General features: G+C 43.7%; 1 protein-coding gene across 1 annotated transcript in view; it reads left to right on the plus strand.

Annotated features, from left to right (window-relative positions):
* COL26A1 (collagen type XXVI alpha 1 chain) overlaps positions 1 to 21,089 on the plus strand; it is a 342,088-nt gene that overhangs the window by 295,976 nt on the left and 25,023 nt on the right. The window contains exons 5-9 of the mRNA XM_014525512.2: positions 1,354 to 1,507; positions 8,723 to 8,839; positions 10,324 to 10,476; positions 17,694 to 17,786; positions 19,785 to 19,846. Coding sequence (XP_014380998.1) covers positions 1,354 to 1,507; positions 8,723 to 8,839; positions 10,324 to 10,476; positions 17,694 to 17,786; positions 19,785 to 19,846 — 579 coding nt within the window. The remainder of the gene's footprint in view (positions 1 to 1,353; positions 1,508 to 8,722; positions 8,840 to 10,323; positions 10,477 to 17,693; positions 17,787 to 19,784; positions 19,847 to 21,089) is intronic.

The following is a 21,089-nucleotide window of genomic DNA, read 5'->3' on the forward strand; positions in this document are numbered from 1 at the left end:
TGCCATATTTTTTTGGACTGAAGCTCCTTGCTATGAGAAATTTGGCCATGCTTCTCCCAAAGAAGTGACTGAGTTCTTACCAAACATTTGGTCTTTGTCTTGGTTTCTGTTTATTTTGCTGTACAAACATATCAGTACTATGTTATCTACAGCAGTGCTAGCCTGCTTGGTACTGAACACATCGCAAAAGGAATATCATCCCAGTTGGTTCTAAAAGCCAAACAATGTAGGTGCAGACAGCACTGCAATGTTTCTTTTTTTTTCTTACGTACCAGATGTCCCTAAACAAGACATTCATTCACCTTAAGATTTTTCCGGTCAGGGCTAAATCTTGACTACAGTTTTAACCTTCTCACAACTGCTGCTAGTTTTTGGCTGCTCAGCCTAAAGCTGCTGCCAATTCAGCAGCAGCTGTGAAAGGGTTAAAACTAACTGGGAGTGAAGACTGCACTTCCCTCCCTCCCCCTGCGAGGCTTGCAGAAGAGCAGAAGCCCAGCAGCCATTATAGCATCCCTATGCTTTAATTCCAGTGCAGAAATCAGTTTCTCCGCTTAAAACACATACCCAGCTTTGGAGGACTGAGTTTTGGGGGGAAGGTGCAAGTTATATGTGAGTAAATGAAAAAATGTATTTGGCAGTAGTGGGCTATGCTGTAGGAGAGCTGGCATCCTGAGTAGCTTGGCTTAGGTTTAGCAGAGCTGGTAGGTAAAATGTTCATTACTTTTTAAAACAATTTCTACCCATTCACTCCTTTTTCCAAAAAAAAATTGTTTTTCAAAGGTGAACCAGTTTCCACCAGCTTTTGATTTGTTTGAAAACTGGGAAATAGTGTGTCGAAACATTTTAATTTGCCTCTTCAAATTCCACAAATGTCAAAAATTAAAAAAATGCAGACAGTGCTGATACTAAGACCACCTGAGGGATTTCTGAGAGAGATATGAACAAATGACTTGGAGGCATTAGGCTCTGTCCAACTCTATTCCCCCCTAGCACATTGCTTTTCTCATTAAGTCTCCCATCTTTCTTGGTGCCAAATATTTCCTGCAAACTGCAAAGCATATTCTGAAGTCCAGTTCAGGGGATGCAGCATTATGAAGCACCCCAAAGCTCTTCATTAGCTAATTATGTCCTGTTTCCAGAAAATTAATGGAGCTTAAGTCAAACACTGAAATTCTGCCCATACCTATGTGCAGCAGTCTGTTACTTGTAGTAATCTGAGCTGGTTTCATGCAGAACCTTTCAGGATCAAGTCCTGCAGCTCCCATTACCTTAATAGCTGATTGAGGGGTCAGCCCTTCTGAGTCCAGTCTGAGCAGAGAGCGATGTTGACACCATTTTTCTTTCTATATCTAGATTCTTCTGCTTGAGGCTGCAGAGAGAAACCCAGCTCTGGAGAACGACCTGCCAATCCCTAGGCCAACAGGCAGATGGTATGATGGTTTGCTACCAGATGCCATTCCCCTGCTAAACCCTGGGACTGTGTTAAGGAAGACAGTGGGATCAGCTGGTAAGACAACCTCTACTCTGACTGCATGCATTAGTGCCCTGATACCTAGTACAAATCCAAATCTGAGCTCTATATGGTGATCAATAAATAGGCTGCTTCTGTACAACTTGGTCTCCAATAGTGCACTTGGCTTTGATACAGTCCACAACCAGGAGTGAAATCTTTCCAGTTCTTTCCTTCTAATATAAAGGCAACAAATAGTATAGGGGTAGATTGTCAGATGGGCAGATTCCCTCTTGTGGGTCCAAGACATATATACTCCTTTTCCTTCAGGGAGTTGCAAATAGTAAGTCCTGGCTCTTGTGCTTTAGGTTACTTTGTGGCAGGTGCAAAGTAGACGGTCATTGGCACAGGTGCTGAATCTGCATCTGCAGTTGGCTTTGCACTTGCAGTACGGAAATCTGAGCTTCAGCTAAGCTGAGAATATTCGCTATGAAGGGGAAATACACATGGCAGGACGTGTTTTCATAACTAACAGTTATGTGAGTTACACGTCGCCATGCTTTAGTCTACACATTGCCGTTTTGGAAGTACTAAAGCACGGCAGCACAGCACTGTAATTGCCCAAACTGCTATATTGCTGTAGCAGTGCACCAAAATGGGGGAGCGCATCGCTATGGCAATGTAGCTGCCGATCATGTGTAGACCCATGTGATTGCTATGTCGTTGTAGCGCACTGCCTGGCAATGTAGCACGTCACTATGTCGCCTTTCTACAGGTGGTACCTGTAGGAGCCACTCTTCCTGAATGTTGGGGCTATTCAGATCTGGGGTTTCCATTATAGACACCAGAGCTGTCTGAGATATTTGGACCTTGATCTTCCCCCCAGTTGAGGCTGAGTGAGAAGGTTGCTCTGTGACCAATTCTGCTAAATTGCAAACACAGATGTGTTCATACACTGATGCACCATAGGCTCAAGTGCAAATTCATGTGCAAGTATGGGATCTGTATGTACGGTTTAGACAGCCTGTTTGTTCAGTATGGCTTGGTAGGCTTCATTGTTCCTTCTCTCTGGAAGAACAAAGCTGAGATGTAGATGAACTAGAAGTAAAACAAATTTGTTCTTATGTTTTTATGGAATGATCTGGGATTATCTCATCTGAAAGTGACTCTTAGACAGGGGAAACTGGATGTGCCTTCCTCAAAGCCCATTACTGACACTCATACCACAGTGAGAATTGTCCCTAAGTGAAGTAAGGAGCTCTTCCTTTCTTGCTGTTACCTTTCCTTGGGATAAACTGTAGTAGAAGCAGCTGCATTCTGGGAAGGGAGTGGCCAAATTCAAGAGGGGGGAAAAAGAGGTCCATTTTGCCAGGCTCTTGATGGTCTCTCATTAAGATCTTACTTTCTTTTGGCGCAAGAGTTTCCTAAGGGCTGAATCCTGATATCGCTGAGGCTAAATTCCATTACCATCAGTAGAACTCGCATGCTGTCCTGTGTCTTGTAAATGTTCATATACTGTGGATGTTGATTTTCAGGCTTGGATAGACTGAAGCATTCCTGAAGAAATACAGAGACCCAAGGGGACCACAGATGGGACAGTTAACGCACACCTCACATGCTCAGAATGTAGCACTCTCCTGGGGATGAGCAGCGCAAGGGGGTGTCTTGGTTGTATTTAGCCGGATGGTTTTTCTGTTGACAACAGATCAGTTGCACTAAGCATGATACCTTTTTAAATTTCCCATAAACAGAATGGGCTGTTTTATGATCCCTCTTGTGGCATGAAAAGAAATATGCTTAAAACAAACCTCCAGCTCAGTTGTCTTGGCCAGACAGATCACCAGGCATTGAATTTCTTTGACCTTGGCATTCGCCATCCTTGTTTCAGGATCTTCACTCTCTGTTTCCAAGGCACTGTCTATCAGTTACTTTCCCTGCTCCCAGGGTTCTTCTTTATCCTCCATGGGACCTAATCCTTTTTTTTTTTTAAGAACAGTTTATGGCAGCTCTTCAGCTTTTCATGACTGCAGCCGACATGGAGCATGGCTACAGCCAACACAGACCAGATGTCATAATTTGACAGGATACCACAATATGGGGGGAGGTTCTTTAATACTGCAAAGTATTTTCAGAACTGCAGCTACAGCTGCTAATAACTGAATTACAGTAGCTTTTCCCCTCATGTCCATTATAAGATTATTCCATGTTTTCCATGTCATTTATTTTTGCTTTTGGGGTCTCTCTGCACCTGCACCTGATCCCACTGCTCAGTCCCAGAGGAGACCTGAAGACCTCCAGTCACCCCATTTAAACTCCTTTATTCCTCAGGACTCCATGTAGGCAATAATCTTCCCTTGTGTTCAAAGTGCAAAGGGAATTTTCTTTCCTTGTAAGTCATTGCCACTGTTGTTCAAACACTGGCTCCCAGTGAAGCAGGCCTAGACAGAATCTGTCACCCAGTCGCATCCAGATTTTAGGGACATTTGAAAGCCGCACTTAAAAAAACCAAACCTGAACTTTATATTGTGTGGAAGGTGGGATCCTCATACCCCAGAGTGAATTATCACCTTAGGCAGTGGTTCCTAGATGCTTTTAACCAACAGACCTTTGCAAAATTCTCACAGGACAGCACACAATGTTATTATTGAACCTTTCATTGAAAATGGCGGGGAAAATTCAGTATGCCAAGCACTGCTGATCTGTGGACCACTGTATGAAAAACTGTAGTCTAAGCTGTGCCTGAGATCTTGTGTCCCAGGAATAAGAATCACAGTGTTTCTGGAGAATCTCGTTCAGCTATATTATAGCCCTGAATCTTTGCTACCATTATTGTCGCTTCAATCCATTTGGTCTAGTATGAGTTGTGCACTGCAGATCTTGTGTAATCAGTGGAAACCTGAGGTGCACCACGCTATTTGAAGTCAAGTTAAAATATTTCTGCCATCTACAATAGTTGACCGGATCATTAATATATTATGGGCAAATGACATGTGTTATTGGGGGGGGGGTTCCTAGAGCTATGCAAATTCAATTGCCTTTATTTGCTAGGAATGTGTCTTGAGTTTTGATCCACATTGGCCCCCCAAATTCAGTTTGTATTTACAGTTCAGAGGGAGCCAAAAACTCAAGGCAAATTTGGTCAAAACTCAGTGAACTTCACACAGTCTCAGGCTGGAACCTTAGGAAATAACCAACAGCACACGGCTTCACCATAGGACTGTAATTTACTGCTCAAAATTCCCTTAAGAAGCTTATGAACCTCAGTAAATATTTCAATGAATATGATCTTAGATTAAATGGAAGCCAAAAAATGTTTTTTTGTGGTTTGGGGCTTAATCGGAAAATGTTTGCACATCTCTCTCCCTCTCCCTCCCTTCCACATTAGATTTCTGTGGCCAATAATCACTGTATTGTCTCAGGTTTTTTATGTTTTTTTGAGTTAAAATGTATCCAAGCCAATCCCTGCGCTTTTACCAACTCCTAGAGCTGACAGATAGACAAAGAGCAGAACGCTACCACAAAGAGTCAATATGGTTGGTTTGAGCTAGATGCTTGGGACGGTGGGAATGTTTAAGAACGACCTTTTAGCTTTGAGTTGGCTGAGGTCTTTCCAGGCAAAGATCCAGGAAAACTTGCTACTGTTTACTAGGGTTGCCATTTCTTCCCTGACTGACAAGGCTGAGAATAGACAATAATTTAAAAAGCAATCAGAGCTGTTGAGACAGCTGTGCTGCTGGCTTCCTGGCCTTTCTGATCAGCTTGTTAATCAACAGGGAGACTTTTTACTGAGTATTAAAAAAAATAGCAATCAGACCAAAACAGTTGGCAATGGGAGAAGTATTTTTCACATACATTTTCCCCCTACACTTTTAATTAGAACCCAAAGGAGACCAAGGTGTTGAGGAGCAGCTGATACCACAGGGTAACTGACTGATGTTGGGATTTTTTTTCCTTCTTTCAAAGCACAACATGCTGCTGTGATCTTTCCTGTATGGTGCTTCCTGAAATATAGTATAATTAAAAATTTTCAGCCTGACATGGAAGGAGCAGCCTGTAATTCTACAGTTAAGGATCCATAGTAATCTAGTGCCCTGCAGGTGCTGAAACAGATTGATCTCTTCCTCGGTTTTTCCAACCCTTCTATTGTTGGCACTGTATTTCACTCCACAGGGACAAAGATCATCGGTCCTCATAGCCAGATCCTGGGGAATTTAGAATACCAGCTGCTCAAGCCAAGGATAAAATTGCTACTCCAGTGGGAGGTGGGAGATAGTTAGAGATGCTGCTGGGTCTAGTAGACGTGTAATTATTTGCATTACAAACACCCCACCTAGGTCCTAACTGTAGAGGTCTCAACTGTGATTACACCAGGCTCATCATATTAGGCTCTGGACAAAGACCCCTAAAGAACCTCTCCCCAAAGACCTTCCAGTCTAATTATACAAGATAGAACTAGGCTAGAAAGGAAAACAGGCATAGAGAAGTGGCATGACTTGACAAAAGCCACATGATGAAGCGTTGGCAGAGCCAGTAATAGAATTCAGTTGTCTTTAGTGCAAATCTGGTGCATGAGCCATTAGGCCACTCAGCCACCTTTTTTCTTTCCCTTCCCCTGTGACTCTCACTTCCCAAAAATAAGAGACAGTAGACCAAATTCTCAGTTGATGTAACTCAGCATCTCTCAGTTGACTTCAATACTGTGAAAGACACCAGTAGAGCAATAACTGATTTACACCAGCTCAGCATCAGGTTTTTCCTGAATTTGTTTCTTCCTTCCTCCCCCTTTTTTCTTTGTATTTGTCTCTCTTGATCTGGTAACACCATTTGTCAGCAGCTTGAGCATTTGTCTGACACACTGCTCCCTGCTGCAGCTTGAAGTTCTTCCGTTAGCACTTTCTACCTGCAGGGAAATAAGTGCCATCTTCTTTAAATCTCTGCTGTAATGGCATGATTGAGGATGCTGGCAGCAAATGATTGCTCTTGGTCTGCACAAGTTAACAGGATTGAATTATAAAGGGTGAACTTGATTGAAGCTGTTTTATATGACCAAGGGGCACATTTTGACCCAAGTTCAACAGCTCAGCATGTGGTGCCTGAAGACTGTCAATATTTCTTTTCTTCCTTCCTTTGTGCAGGAAGGGATTCTCAGCAATGAAGATTTTGCATTTCTTTCTGCATGGGTTCACAGTTATTCACAGTCCTCAACATGGTTGGCCTTCTCTTACAGAGACTATTGTCCACCTGCCTGAGTTTGCTAAATGCATCATCTGAGGGTGTTAAAAGTGTTCCATTCCCAATCCATGATATAAGAAAGCCTTAGCTTTTTCATTCAGTACATTAACAAACTGGCTTCAATCAAATGTAAAAGCCACCCCAAATCTTTGTTCAGTGTAATCAAACTGAACCGAACCTTGTTTGATGGTATAAAATATTCAAATTAAAAAGTAACAAAATCTGAATTCAACTCCCACCACTCTGAACTTCCTGGTTCTAGCTGGCAATCAGAATGGAAATGCCAAAATACCAGGAGAAAAGATGCCTTTTTTCACTCTTCCTAGATTGATTGAAAGAGAGAAGGGTGGTGGGAGGGAGTCTTTCAGAAAGCTTGATGTCTTGAGACTAACAGCTCCAAGAGCTGCAGGTAATTTGGGTGTGCATGTGGAGGCCTAGTCAGGCAGTACGGTATCCTCAGGATGGGAACTGGGTCTGTCTATTGAAGACAGGCAAGTGAGGGTTCAGTCTGAACCTCCTGGAGCTGCTAGTCTCATGAGATCAGGTTGTATTGTAGGTTGCCCATTCCAGTGGGCAGGGGCAATGAAACTGCTCCCTGGCCAGCCCATCCCACCCATCTCTTGAAGCAGTCACTTGGGAAAGAGCTCAGAGAGCCTGGTGCTTCTTCATACATAGTAGAGGGGAGGGAGAAAAAGGGAAATGACAGTTTCCAAGCTTATCAAGACAAAACCTGGTCTCTGTTCTGTTTATGAACATAAGCATTTTCATTTGCTTTGTTTACAACTAAAGATGGGCTGAAACCAAGACCCCACATCTGAACTCTCCAAATTGCGAATGCAGACAGGAAGTCCTATAGACTCTGTAGCTTTGGTTCATCTCTATTTTCAAGCAGTCTAAGCCTCTTGGTAGCACAGAGATAAAACTCAGAGATTCCTGGCTCTTCTAGCCCCAGAACTGATACTTATTTATCAAGTGCTCTCAAAGTTGGACACTTGCCTTCAGCAGGGTCAAAAACATGTACCCATCTCTCTATATTAAATAATGTCTGTTCAGTAGTTTAAATTTACCTGGCCAAAGCACTTATTACCTGAATAGATCAGCAGAGACATGGTGCTTAGTATAATGTTGTACAAGGGCTAAGGGTTATTATTCTGGAAGTGCAGAGGAAACAGCAGAACTGTTGAAGTATTAAACCTTTACTTTATTTATTGCCTACAGTAAGAGCTTCCTTCTGGATTACATATAAACTACAGGCTGCTCTGCTCACCTTCTGTCTGCTGATGCAGGGCTTTGGAGGAATTGCTTTGTAACTCACTGGAGTTATTGCATTACTTCCATGATCTCTTTCTGCTCTTCCCCCTGCTCAGTGATACAAATTGATATATCTAACTGCCATGCATGCCTGACTGGATGTGGTTCAATCAGGCATGTTCCTTGCCATGGGAGATGTTGTGTTAAATGGGACGTGCTTTAAATGTTTGAAACCCAGTGAACAGATGAGGTAGACAACCCCCTTGTATAAGAAACTATCTCCTAGTGGTATATCCCTCCTATCACATGTGATTCAGTATTTTACTTGCTTTTATACTGGTACCAGTCTGGATTCTTTCACATCTTTTGCTGTAGTAAGTTTCTATGGGGAAAAATCTGTCTGGATTAAGCAGGTTAAGACCAGATCAAGGTTGTCGGCAAAATCCTGCCCTGTAGAAGCACTTGGTGGGAAGAGGGCCAGCTGCAGGGGTAGTTTTGCACTGGCCAGCACACCACAGCTGCAGTGGGTACCATTTGCTTATTATTACAGATGTTGATGCCAGCAGCAGGCTCTTGCCAGGGACTTGCTGCTTTTTTTCAGCCTGCACTATGAGCTACTCCAGATGACTGAGCCCACAGGCCCTATATTCTGGTAGGCTGTTGTCACTGATGTGTACCGACTACTGTCAGCCGCCCTAACCGATCAAGGCTGTATTTCCCCCCCTGGACCAAACTGTGATGGTATAAACATCTGCACTGTGTCCTCATTTCCCGTTTGAATGTTCGCAGGGGCACCTGGACAGATTGGGCCTCCAGGTCCAATTGGACCAGCTGGGCTTCCAGGACCACCAGGACCAAAGGGAGAAAGGGGACTGCCTGGTGAGAAGGGGCCCGCAGGACCACCAGGTGAGTCTTGGATGGGAACGCTCCCCACCTTGCTGGGGAGCTCTTGACACTAGCTAAATTGTTAGTGTGATCTCCACACAAATGGGTTAAATCAAAGGAGCTACTGGCCGTCTTTGGCTCCTACTGGTGAATCAGCTGAAGGCTCTCAGCTCCTAGCAGGATTGGGCCCAAGTTGGAAAATTTTAACGTTGATGTTCCCAGGCCACTTCTGTGGAGCTGAAATCAATTATTGGGGTTTCTTGTTTAACCCTTTAATCACTGTATCCCATTATCACTTCTCTGCAGGGAATGTGCATAGTATAAGGAGAAGAACTTTGCTTCTTGTGTTGGGTGCGTCAAACTTAGGGGGCAAGCAAACACCAAACAATGATGCTGTCATACCTGAAAGCAAAGGATTAAAAGTAGGACCCTTTTCTCACTGTACAGCCACTTCCTGAGCTCAGAGACTTCCCTTCCCCCCCAGAATGTTACTAAATCTTGTGAAAGAGATGATGCTACACAATAGCTGCCAGACAGCGGCCTCTGTGCTTCATAAATCTCCAGTCGAGGGAAGCATTTGAAACCTGGAGCATGCCTTAAACATGAGAGTGGCCTTGGAGACTTCCCGACATTTTCCGCAGTCCAGGGAATGGCTGAGGTCCAGTCTGGGATGTGTCCGCCTTCTCAAGTTCTCGGAGGCTGAAACAGGAGAAGCCTCTAGCCCCAAAGAAAGTAGTATGGATCTGCCCGTCAGATGATCAGGTTTTCTGTCTCTGCTTGAGGGGGTTGCTCACAGGAAGGCAAAGGCTTTGCCTTTTTCCAATGTCTTCTATTTGAGGATTTTTTTACATGCTTTACAGACACAAGGGTAATGCTCCCCTCTGCAGAGGAGCAACCTGAGGACTCTGCTTGACTCACACTGGCCCTTTGCACAGGCTGAATTTTACCCTTGGTGAATTAAACCTTATTATAGCTGTGAGCCAGGGAAACCTCATCAGCCCTGTTTTGCACGTGGGGAAACTGAGGCAATGAGGTTTGGCTCTCTTCCCTAAGCGTCTCCCTCTTTAGTTCATCAGAAGAATACTCCTTGCCAAAACTGTACAGGAAGAGGCCTTGCTGCAAAACCTTTTCAACTCCCTTCTATGCTACATGAGCACCAGGGAGTTATGTGGCCTTGTGTAAATTTGCTTTCTTCTTCCTGTTCCTGATACTGAGGCATCAGAGATTTCCCTACTGAAGAAAGGTATCTTTCCCAGCTAGTTCTTTCAGCTTGACTAGTGGGCATTAATAGGAGTTAAGACTGAAAACAGGACTCTGAAATGAAGATACCTGAGAAAGCTCATGACCTCTCATACAGCTCCTGTGCCTGGTCTGGGAATCTCTTAGGTTTAGATCCAGATTCATTTCTTTGCAGCTGCTTGGCAGACGTTGTATGGATTCTGCACCGGTGCAGGTGCTAGCACATCCCCCATGGCACTGAAAGCTTGTCTGCTGTTTCTTTTTAGGGCTCCTGGGGCCTCAAGGACCTAGAGGACTTCCTGGAGAAATAGGTATTCCAGGGCCACCAGGACCACCGGGGCCACCTGCCACCCCAGGCCTTCCCCTTACCTTCCAGCAAGGGGTTCTCTACTCACTGCAGCCCACAGCTGAAAAAGAAAGTAAGTTTCTACTGGTGAGTCCTTCCAAGTGCATCTGTAGGTAGTCTGTGCAGAGAGCTCACCTGATTTTTCTCTCCCTCCCTACCAACCTACTACTGTGTTCCTGCTTTCCTTGAGACATGACAGATGCATATGCTTCTTTAATGCCAGTTCATTCCTAGGTGTCTGCTGAAACAAGTTTGGGGGATGAAAGGAATTCAAATTGGCTCATTATCTCTAATGATGAACCTGACCTCTTTGCTCAGGTTGTTGCTTGTGTCTAGACTAAGCCCTGTAGCTTGTGAAACTGCTTTAAGAGATGAGATTTTTCTGCAATCTTGCTAATTTTAAACAGTTACCTATGCCTCATGAAAGCCTTTTTGCTGCATGTTGCCAGAAAGATGCTGAATCAACTTGTGAGGCTTACATAATGTCACATGTATCATAAATACACAGCTTTTGTGATGTGAGGTCAGGGGATAATGCTGTTGCACTGTCATAGGCCATATGACACCCGTCACAATGCCATGATGCTCGTGTGTGGCCCACCTATCTACCTCTCAGAGATGGCAGCCCTTTGAGGTCCTGTTCAGAGTGGGGTGGAGTTACAAAATGGACCTCAGCAGTTTGCTATAAGTTGGAATAATAAACTTCTTGAAATAGTACTGTCCCTGCCTGCTCTTTAAGGAATCCAACCCATTGCTCCTTGCCTTTTTTATCCATTCTAGTTATTTATCTTCTGGGTGGCTCTCCCTGCTGATCTTACTCTGTCCCCACTGCACCGGGATTGCCTTCTTCATCCAGAGAGTTGAGAGAAGAATTTTATGATGTCAAAATCAAGTTGTTGGCCTTTTCTCCTTCTGAATCAGAGGAGGAAAAAAATTCTTGTGTGAATAATAATACTTTGGGAAACTTTTGCTCTAAAAAAGCCCTGGGATTGCAGTGCAATACCACAGAGGTAACAGAGCAGGAATCAAGCCACAGTTGACAGGTCAGAACTTGATAGAAATAGACTTAAAACAGAAGTTTTCAATACACATGAAGTTTTTAATCACTCTCTCCACCTGGCAGGCAAAGTCTTTGGGTAGAAGTAATATCTTTTATTAAACCAACTAAATAGTTGCAAAAAAACTTGTTATTTGCAAGCTTTCAGATATATACGCCCTTAGGCAAGAAAAAAAAAAGAAGAAATTAAAAATGGTGTGAGATATAAAAGATGGTCAGAAATCTCCGCCTGCACACTTCTCTGTTAGCTTCCGTGTGTCTATTACAGAGCAAAGTCTTTCTGTGGCATTCATGTGCTACACAGCTATAAAGAGCCCAAAAGCCCGAAAAAAGAGGCTTTTGTTCACGTGATTGTGCATTTCTCTAGAGCCTTTCGTTCCAATGGGTCCCATAGCACTAAGGAAACTGCATAGACATAGAACCACGAAAATATGAAGCTGCTCTTGGAGGCAGTGATAAGCCAGCACACCAGAGTAGGGGGAGTGAATAAATGTTGGCCATTAACATGGGAGCAAACCTATATTTCTCTGAAAAGGGCTAGTACCTTTTAGTGTCCACAGAAAGCAGGACACACATCATGGAACAATTTGTCTATTTAGAAGAATAAGTGAGTTGACCTAATCTTTTCCAGGAGTCTAGAAGTTAAGATCTTAGCTGACTGAAAGTCTTGTCACTGCCTTTTTTTTTTTTTTGGTGCCGGGTTTGGCTCTGATATTTGGATCAGTAAGCAACAAGAATTACAGCAGGGTAATTTAAGAAACAGAAAACTGTAAAATCCCCTTTTTCCAACTTCCTCTGATCATAACGATCAATGCATTACTTTAGAACAATATGTGATTATAGTTGTGATAGCTAGGGTGACCATCATAGAGGACAGTCCAGTTGTCCTCTGTCCTCTATTGATACGAAACCCGATGCCTTTATGTCTTCTGTATTTCTCTTGAAGAGAAAAATAGAGGACATAAAGGCATCGGGTTTCATATCAATAGAGGACAGAGTAGCAGAAAACCAGAATGTCCTCTATGATGTCCCCTGGTGATAGCAGACCTTGAACAAAATAAATAGCATGGTATACTTCATCTGGTGTGGGCACAGGGTGTTCTGTAGACAATTTATTGCTATATCCTGACTTTTTTGTTGTAGGACCCTAGGGTTCTTTTTTCCCCTTCCACCACTCCCTGAGTCTCAGAATCCTACTTGATTCACCTCTACATTGGTTTTAATTGATGTGGTGGTTACTTCAGACTGTCTCCAGTTTTGCAACCACCTGAAAAGGTTCAGATGGGAAGTTTGGTGAAACAAGTGAGTCTTGTGCCATTTTGCTGATTCCTATCACATTAATATTCAGACTATATATTGGCTTGCTTTCTACAAACAGTATGTCATGGTGAAATTCATGACAGTGCATTTGCCTTGCAAGGTTATGGCCCATTGTGAAATCCTGGCACTGCTGAAGTCAAGAGAGAGCCAACAAATCTAGGTGAAATGCTAAAAAAGCACAGATAGGGAAGCTAAGCGTCTTGGCTTTTTGAGGTATATTTGATCCAGATCCTCTTAGTCTTATTTAATCTACACTAGATTTTTAAACAATGCCCATCTCCATAGCATCTAAACACTACGCAGTAATTCATCTCCAGCCTTTAGTTCTTTTTGTGATTAATATAAGACTCCCCATGATGAGTCTTATTGCAAGATTAAGATCATCTTCCTAAATAATTTACCCTTTTATTACTGCACTGGCTGACTTTGGTTACCCTGGGTTGGTGGAAAGCTGATCCTCCACAGCCAATAAAACCTGGCTCTGTAAACCCCAGCTAGGATTTTTTTTTTTAATGGAACACATCTGAAACCCATAAATGTAAGATCTCAGCTGCTGACAGCAGAGGGAAGCATATTCCTGCTAATGGGCCTGTGCACCCACATAGATGTGAAAAGGCTGCATCAGATTATTATTATTATTATTACCCAGTGTTCAGTTCCACTTGATCATGGTTAATGTCAGCATTTTATGAATCACAACAAGTTCCTGTTGGCAGAGATTATCAGCAGGCAGAAGCCAAAAATGGGGAGACAAATATTTTCTCACAGTTTCACTGTGCTGTGGTAAAGAAATTGGTCCCAGTTGTCTCTCTCCAGATCAGGTAGCAGAAAGAAATTAAGACAGGATTACTTCATTTCCATCCTGTCTCAGCAAATCAAGCCTTTAATGCAGAGAATTTATCCTAAACTCAGTACCATTATTCCTGGGTCAGTTTCTCAGTAATACCTGGTCCCATCATAATGTCTTCAGTTTTACCACCCACTTGCCTCTCGGGCACTTACAAATGAGTGGGGCAGGTATTTGGTCCAACACCCTAAAGATCTGAAGAGCTATGGAATAAAAGATGCTTTTTCAGAAAAAGAAAGGGGAAAATAGTAATAACTTGCTTTTACCACAGGGATTTACTGTCTAAGATTGCAAAGTAGTGTATAAAAGATGCAAAGAAGCATCGTCTCCACTTTACAGATGGGGAAACTGAGATGCAGTAAATGGGAGTGATTTGCGCTGTCAGGTCCGAGATGGGAACAAAACCAAAGATCCTGAGTCCTAGCCTAGTGCCTGAGTCATTGGCCTGTTTTGTCATTCCAAAATGAATGAAGAGAGAATTAAGAAGGCTCAGAGAAAAGGCCCGGTAGGGTAGGGATTGGGAAATAGAGGAATGCTTTCATTTAGAAAACTGTAGTGATTTGCTTTGAGAACTGCGTCCATCTGTGCATCAAGTATGTGCCTACAACACAGCATGCCTCTCAGGGGAGATTTCAGCCTAGTTTAAGTTTTTTTCCTTGGATCATGTGCAAATTCCTGCCCGGCTCTGCTTACATTAGCCAGGCTACCTTATTACAGCACTCTTCTGCTGGCCAGGAGTTTGGACAGCCCTGGAGCTGGGTCTTTTACATGGGAAAGGTGCTCACTTACACGCAGAGGAAGTTGTTAGCTTGCTACTTTCACGGATGCTCAGGCACATGCATGCAAAATGGAGCCTCTACTCCAAGCAAGGGACGGTGATATTGTGCAGGAGGTTTAGACAGGGTCAGGTGGAAGACAATGAACTCTCCAACCCTTTGCTGCTGGACAATGAATGCTGCTGAGTGACTGCTACTGCAGCTCCAAGCTGTGAATAAGTCCCTGGGTCTCATTTGACCCCAGATTATTTGCATGCGTGTATGGGGAAAGCAGAGATTCCAGATTTGCTTGTGCCTGATGGACATGCACTAGGTGGGCTGCAACTGGGGTCCTTGATGACCATAGAGTGGGGAGGGAGCATTTGGTGCATAGCAGGAAGCATTGTGCTCATTGTCTTCAGGCAGCCAATACTTTGGTGAGTGTGACATGACTGGACAGCTGACAGAGGAGTAACACTAAATGCCCATCTCTCTCTCTGCCGCCTCCCCCATATACTCACATACAAACATGCTAACCGCACAAAGCCCAAATAAAGAGCCAGTGAGCTCTAGGTCTCCCAAGCAGTTCATTTTTCACAGTGTGTCACAAATGCAGAAGCACCATTCTTAAATAACTTTGAGTTGAATTGATCTAATGTCTAGATGAACAGATCTGTGGGAGTAATTTGTTTGTCGTAACAATAAGATTCTGTTTAGCTGGAACATGCTACAACCCAAAGCCCCCCCTTCCTCCCCCCCTCACCCCCCACTAATTAAATCCCATTAGTTTGCAGTCCTGCTACCCCACTGGTATCTCCTAGGGGCACTCTCTCAGTTTTGTTGACTGCTTGTTCTTTTAAGAACCCAAACCCCCTGAAATTGTTAATGCCTTCAGTGCTATTCGATGTTCATTTTCTGATTCCATCTCACTACCAAGCCCTGATGGATTTTGACGTGGTCAAATAAAACTTGAATTAATTGGATTACACACTTCACTTGGATACCTTTCCCTCTGAACATGAAAGTGTTCTCAGCTGTTTTGTTTCATGGCTGCAAAGAAGGGAAGATGGCTACAGTAAAAATTGATGGCCGTGGACAGTTACCTATTTGATTTGGTCCTCGGTGCTCAGCTCAGCCCCAAAAGAGGTCAGGGTTGAGTTCTCCGGAGATAGAGGCTCCAGTGCAGAGAGGAACTACCATTAATTAGCATGCCAGAGTTGTAGGTATCTCCTGCTGTTCTAGAGACACTTTGGCTCTGGTGATCCTTCTGGTATCCCACCTCCATTCATTCCCAGCGGGTGCATTTACCCGTTCATTAATGTGTCATAGTTATGGCGCATTAAGTTTAGTACTTGCATAACCAAGTACTAAATCAATGCACACTAACTGGAGCTTTGGTGCAGTAGCACCAGCGCTTGGCTTTTTAGTGGTGCTAACTGTGCAATACCCTAATGCTACTGTGCAGTAGCATATTAGCATGGTTTTGCCCTGCCATGTTACTGCGCAGTAGAATTAGGTTACTGCTCAATTAGCATCTCATGTACACACCCAGTATCCATTGTTTCAGAAGAGGACAAAACATAATGGATCTATTATTGGATCATAGGCATGAAGAGGTGGGAATGGCTAGCACCACGTAAGTGTTGGTAACTAGGAAGGACCTGACTTTTTTGAGGGCCTTCCATGAAGTCGAGCCCTTGGGTCAGGGAGCCTGCAGAATGGGTCATGTTATTTTTAGCTGATAAATTTTATTTCAACATATTTCAGAAAGTGAAGCGTATATAAATATTTCTTCTAACAATAATCACCGCAGTCCTCTCCATGCTACAAGGAACTTGCGGTCTTGTATGGTTGTGTGTTAACTGTTTGATTTTGTTATGTTGTTCTCTTCAAGTTCTGAAGACATCTGTTCTCTGCTCGCTCTTTCTTTCCATTCTTATGAAAACAAATGGAAGGTCAGGAACCCTGAAAAAGAAAACTGCTGAGGACACTGAAGGCAGACAGCCAAGTTAGGCCTGCAGAATTGGTCAGAATCAAGTGGTTGGAGCAGTGGACTGTGAATCCTGGCCAGAGTTATGATACCTGGGTTTGCTTTGTTGCTGTGTGACCATGGGCAAATCGCTTCACCTTTGTGCCTTGGCTTCCCCAACTATAAAATAGTGTTTGGGGATTCTCAAATGGAAGGTGATACCATGATGACCACAAAGCACTAGTATAATACCATGCGGGCCCATAGACAGCATATTGGATTGATGAGCCAGGCCCAGAGATAAGATGGCAGCATGATGTTCTGGCTATGGCATTGGTGGATGTACTTGGACATCTGTGATTTCTCAGTAGTGAATTGGTCAGTCAGAGGAGCTCAGAGTTCACATATGACTTCTTGGACTTAAAGATGACAACTTTGAACAAAGCTATTGCTGAACCATACAGTTCACTTCGCTTTACTACCCTGTCCCCTACACAAAGTACTATCCAGCCAGCTTTGAAGGTTTTGTGCATCTTTAAACAAAAATGCTGATTGGACAAATAGAGAAATTTTCTGGGGCAATTGCAGGGCGTCTAGACACATGACGGAGCTCTGCCCGGATGCGTGCTAATTAGCACGCATCAGAGCAGACGTGATTAATTGAGTCTACTGCAAGTCTGCTGGAGCATGCTAATTACTGCACTCCAGCAGTCCCCACGTCATGTGTATTCAGCGTCTCTGCATTTCAAGATGGTAATGGGGGCACTTTAACTAAAGCTCATTCAATGAGCTTTAGTTAAAGCACCCCCACCACCATTTTGAAGTGTGGGATGCTGAACACATGTGATGCTGTGGGTGCTTTAATTAGAGCAGCTCTCAGAACCTCTCTAATTAAAGTCACCCCCTCCCCTCCCCAACCCTGGAGCACATTTATAGGCGCCCCTAGTGTGGGAATAGGCTGATGAGCTAGAGGTATATTTGAGAACAAGAGGAACCCCCCTGCACATGCTTAGTCCAAAGCTAGTGCAAATCTGCACTGGCCTAATGCACAGAGCCTTGTGAATGCATAATAGCAAGCTCGTTCCTTTGGCATCAGCAGCAGGAAATGACAACTCTTTTTGTTTTGTTTTGGTTGCATCTTTTGCAATCAGCTTCTGGATGAGTTCCCCTTCAAATGGCCAGGGAAATTGTTCTAATGGCTAGAATTCCACATAATTAAACATCATCTGTCCTTGGCCAACAGCAAGCTTGAGGTTTCAAACAGCCCAGTGTGAAATCCTGCCTGATTGGACATTGCAATTGCTAATTTTTTGAGTCATAATTACTCTGCTTTTTACTACAGATGGAGAACCCCAGCTGGCTTCCACCATCATAGACACCATTATGGCTGGCTTGCCAGGGCCACGCGGAGCTCCAGGTCCTGTGGGGCCACCAGGTAATAGAAATGATCAGACTGGTGGTGCATGTGAAGGATTAACTAGAGTAGGTTAAGCTATGTTAGGGTAGGTTAAGCAATGTTAAAGGGAGTTGCACAGCTGTGGGTTAAGGTGGAAAGGAGAAAGGCAGCTTGCATCTCCATTTAGCTTCTCAGAACTAATGTTGGCATTGACAATGAAGAGGCATTTTTGGAAGTCATGTTATCCCAGTGCTTGAGTAAGGAAAGAAACCATCTGACTGCACAGAGTAAGATGGAACAAAGTAGGAAAGCTGAACAGACCCATCAGAAATGGAGCAAGGGGAATTCACGTACGTCTTAAACTGAACCTCAAGGCAAAGTTGTGGTCTTGGCCGCTTTAGAGACTATTGAGGTTGAGTTACACCACTCAGAATCTGGGCCTGTGCTCCAATTACATGGATTCAAACCTGGAGTAGTTTACAGAGGAGTAACTGGGCAGTTCCACACCCTGATGGCAGTGGTGCAGTGGCCAGGAGACCAGCAACAGCAGTTGCTATCTTTGCAAGTCCCTCAGCACCTTGGGCTGATGCCCTGGTTGCCACCCTTCCCCCCCCAGTTATTTACCCCTTCTTGCTGAAGCTAGTGAAGCTACTCCAGGTTTGTACCAGTGTTCCTGAGATTAGAATCTGGGTCTAACTTTTGGTGGCAAAAAAGTGATTTGTTTAATTCCTCTTTTAATGTGATTTTTCTTTTAAATGGCTTAAGTGATAAATATTCTTGCAAGCACCAGGGCTTCACTGCATGATGCCTCTTCATGAGTGATTCCCTGCTAATAACACAAGAGGCTTTTTCTCTTACTTTAAGGGTTTTCATTTATCCCTCAAGTAATTTATTCTTAGATTTAAACATTTGAGTAGTGCATTCAGCTCTGCTTAATGTGTGCATAATACTCGCATTGTTTCATCTCAAGGGTTAGGACAGTGAAAGCAGAGGGAGAAGGGTCAGTAAATTCAGAATAAGCAAATATCCCATCTCCTGAAGAACTGCAGGTATAACTTAATAAAAATCCTCTAGATAGAATTGTTTATCCTTTTTCCAAGAGGAGCAAGGCTATTGAATGAACAGAACAAGTTCATCTGATTTTAAAAAATACATAATTTTTGCTGGTTTCAAACCTATTTTCTACCACGGTGGAGCCCTTGGGGAAAAAAACCCAAACTTTCTGATAAGCCAGTAAATACAGAAAGCCTACATCCCTATACATCATCTCAAGGAGAGGCAAGGGAATTGGTTAATAACTAAAGTCAGTAACTCCATTCTGGCTAAAAAAGACACCTTCCTGCCATCACCTAGAGACTGTCTGAGATTATAGGTAGGGAACCCTAGAAGACCCAGCTAGTCTCTCTTCTCTTTATTGGATTCATTCTCTTTTAGAAATAGTAGGCAAAGTACCCACTCTGGAATAGCTGCTGTATCAATTTTGATCTAAAGTTTCTATTAGGGCCATGGGAAAAATGTCATTTCAGGGAATACAGCACTGTCATTTCAGGGAATGAATGTTGTACTTCATTCTTCCTAGGTTTAAAGATTTGTATAGCGGTAAAGCACTTCCAAAACATAGGGATGTTTGGCCCATTCCTGATGACCAGGTTTCTCCAATAAGATGTATGCAAAGAGAGAGACGGGACGCATCAACACATGCCCCTATAGCGCTGTTGTTATTGTGCTGTCATTTAAAATAAGTACTAAATAATGGCACAGTAACTGCTGTTACTGCACAGTGCTGGCAGTGCATGGTTATTTTTAGCTGTTATGTCGCTGTAGTAATGCACTATACCAAGGGAGTGCATTGCTACAGCGATGTAGCTACAGCGTCACGGTTTGTACCCATTGCTGCTACGTCACCGTAGCACATTGCTACAGTGACATAGCATCTCATGTAGATGCACCCAGTCATGCTAATCAGGAGCAGTGAAAGAAAATGCATCTGATTCCAGCAGGTCTGTAAAATATGTTTCAAATGATGATTCTTACCAGGACCCCCAGGAGCATCAGGACCCAAAGGACCACCAGGACCTATTGGAGTGCCAGGGGCACAAGTAAGCCATTTTATGTTAAAGGTTTTGGGTGTAAGGGTGGAGAGAGGAGCGTAGAAGCCATTTTTCCCTGTAGGAGATTCAATGTTTAGGTATTAGAATAGACTGAGAATCTAAATTTCCCCTCCATAGGAAAAACTGACAATTTAACATTTGCTTTCCATCCAAAAACAAGACTAAAATTTATCCCAAATAGATAGGTAAGGGGTTGGCAATATTTTTGGGTGGAATGCCAAAAACATCCCAACCTCAACTTAAAATGTTGGTGTGCCAGAGGCAGATAGATGGTGGAGGAGCTGAGTGCCCTAATCTTTGTTGTGGCAGTGCAGCTGTGGCCCTTTCCCTGCTATCCACCCAGAGGTGCATGCCCAGCAATGAGCCAGGCAGGTACACCACCAGCAGTGAGCCAGGCCAGAGCTCCACAGTCCCCGGTGCAGTGGCTTGCAGCCTCCCAGGCATCTGCCACAGCTGCCCCATCTCTGGGCAGGTCCCTGACACCCACCATGGAGCCTGGGCTGCTCGCAGCAGGCAGCGGGGAGGCTGCGAGCAGCTACAGCGAGGTCTGCAGAGCCCTGACCCAGCTTGTTGCTGGTGGCAGGGGCATGCACACCTCTGGGTGGATGGCAAGGGAGCTGCAAGGGGCCTGATCCTTATTGTGGGAGCACAGCCCCAGCCTCTTCCCCCCCATCCACCCTGAACCACACGTGCCAAGCAAAATGCCTTTGTGTGCCACACTGCACATGTGTTGGAGTTTGCCTACCCCTGAGCTAGGTGTTTCACAGAACGAGAAATTCTGAACATCTGTGACTTAGAAATGCCAAAGTACTTTGTTTTGGCATTTTAATCAGAGCAAAATATTCTGGTACTCTCTGCCCCAGAACATTTCAGTTTACTTCGCTGAGCTACCACAAACTTATTATTGTTTTACATCAGTTCAATATTAAGTTGTATTGCTCCATGGTGGTGCTGTGTGGCCCCACGGGAATTTGGGTACCAGATGTCCCCATTCTTTCTAGGTTCATTGGCCACACTAAACCTATATAGTCCAGTTGATCATCCTGGCCATGAGAGAGGATGGGACCATTAAGAATGTAGCACACCATGCAGTGATAAGCCTAAGAAACCAAAATATTCTCATATGCATTCTGCTGATGCATGTACGTTTCTTTTTTCGGTTACCCAAATATAAAAATATTGATATAAAAAAAATAATCTTTTTTTTCCAACAAAGTTATTTTGATGGAAA

Source organism: Alligator sinensis, unplaced genomic scaffold, assembly GCF_000455745.1.
Source record: "Alligator sinensis unplaced genomic scaffold, ASM45574v1 scaffold689_1, whole genome shotgun sequence".
In the NCBI taxonomy this organism is placed as follows: domain Eukaryota; kingdom Metazoa; phylum Chordata; order Crocodylia; family Alligatoridae; genus Alligator; species Alligator sinensis.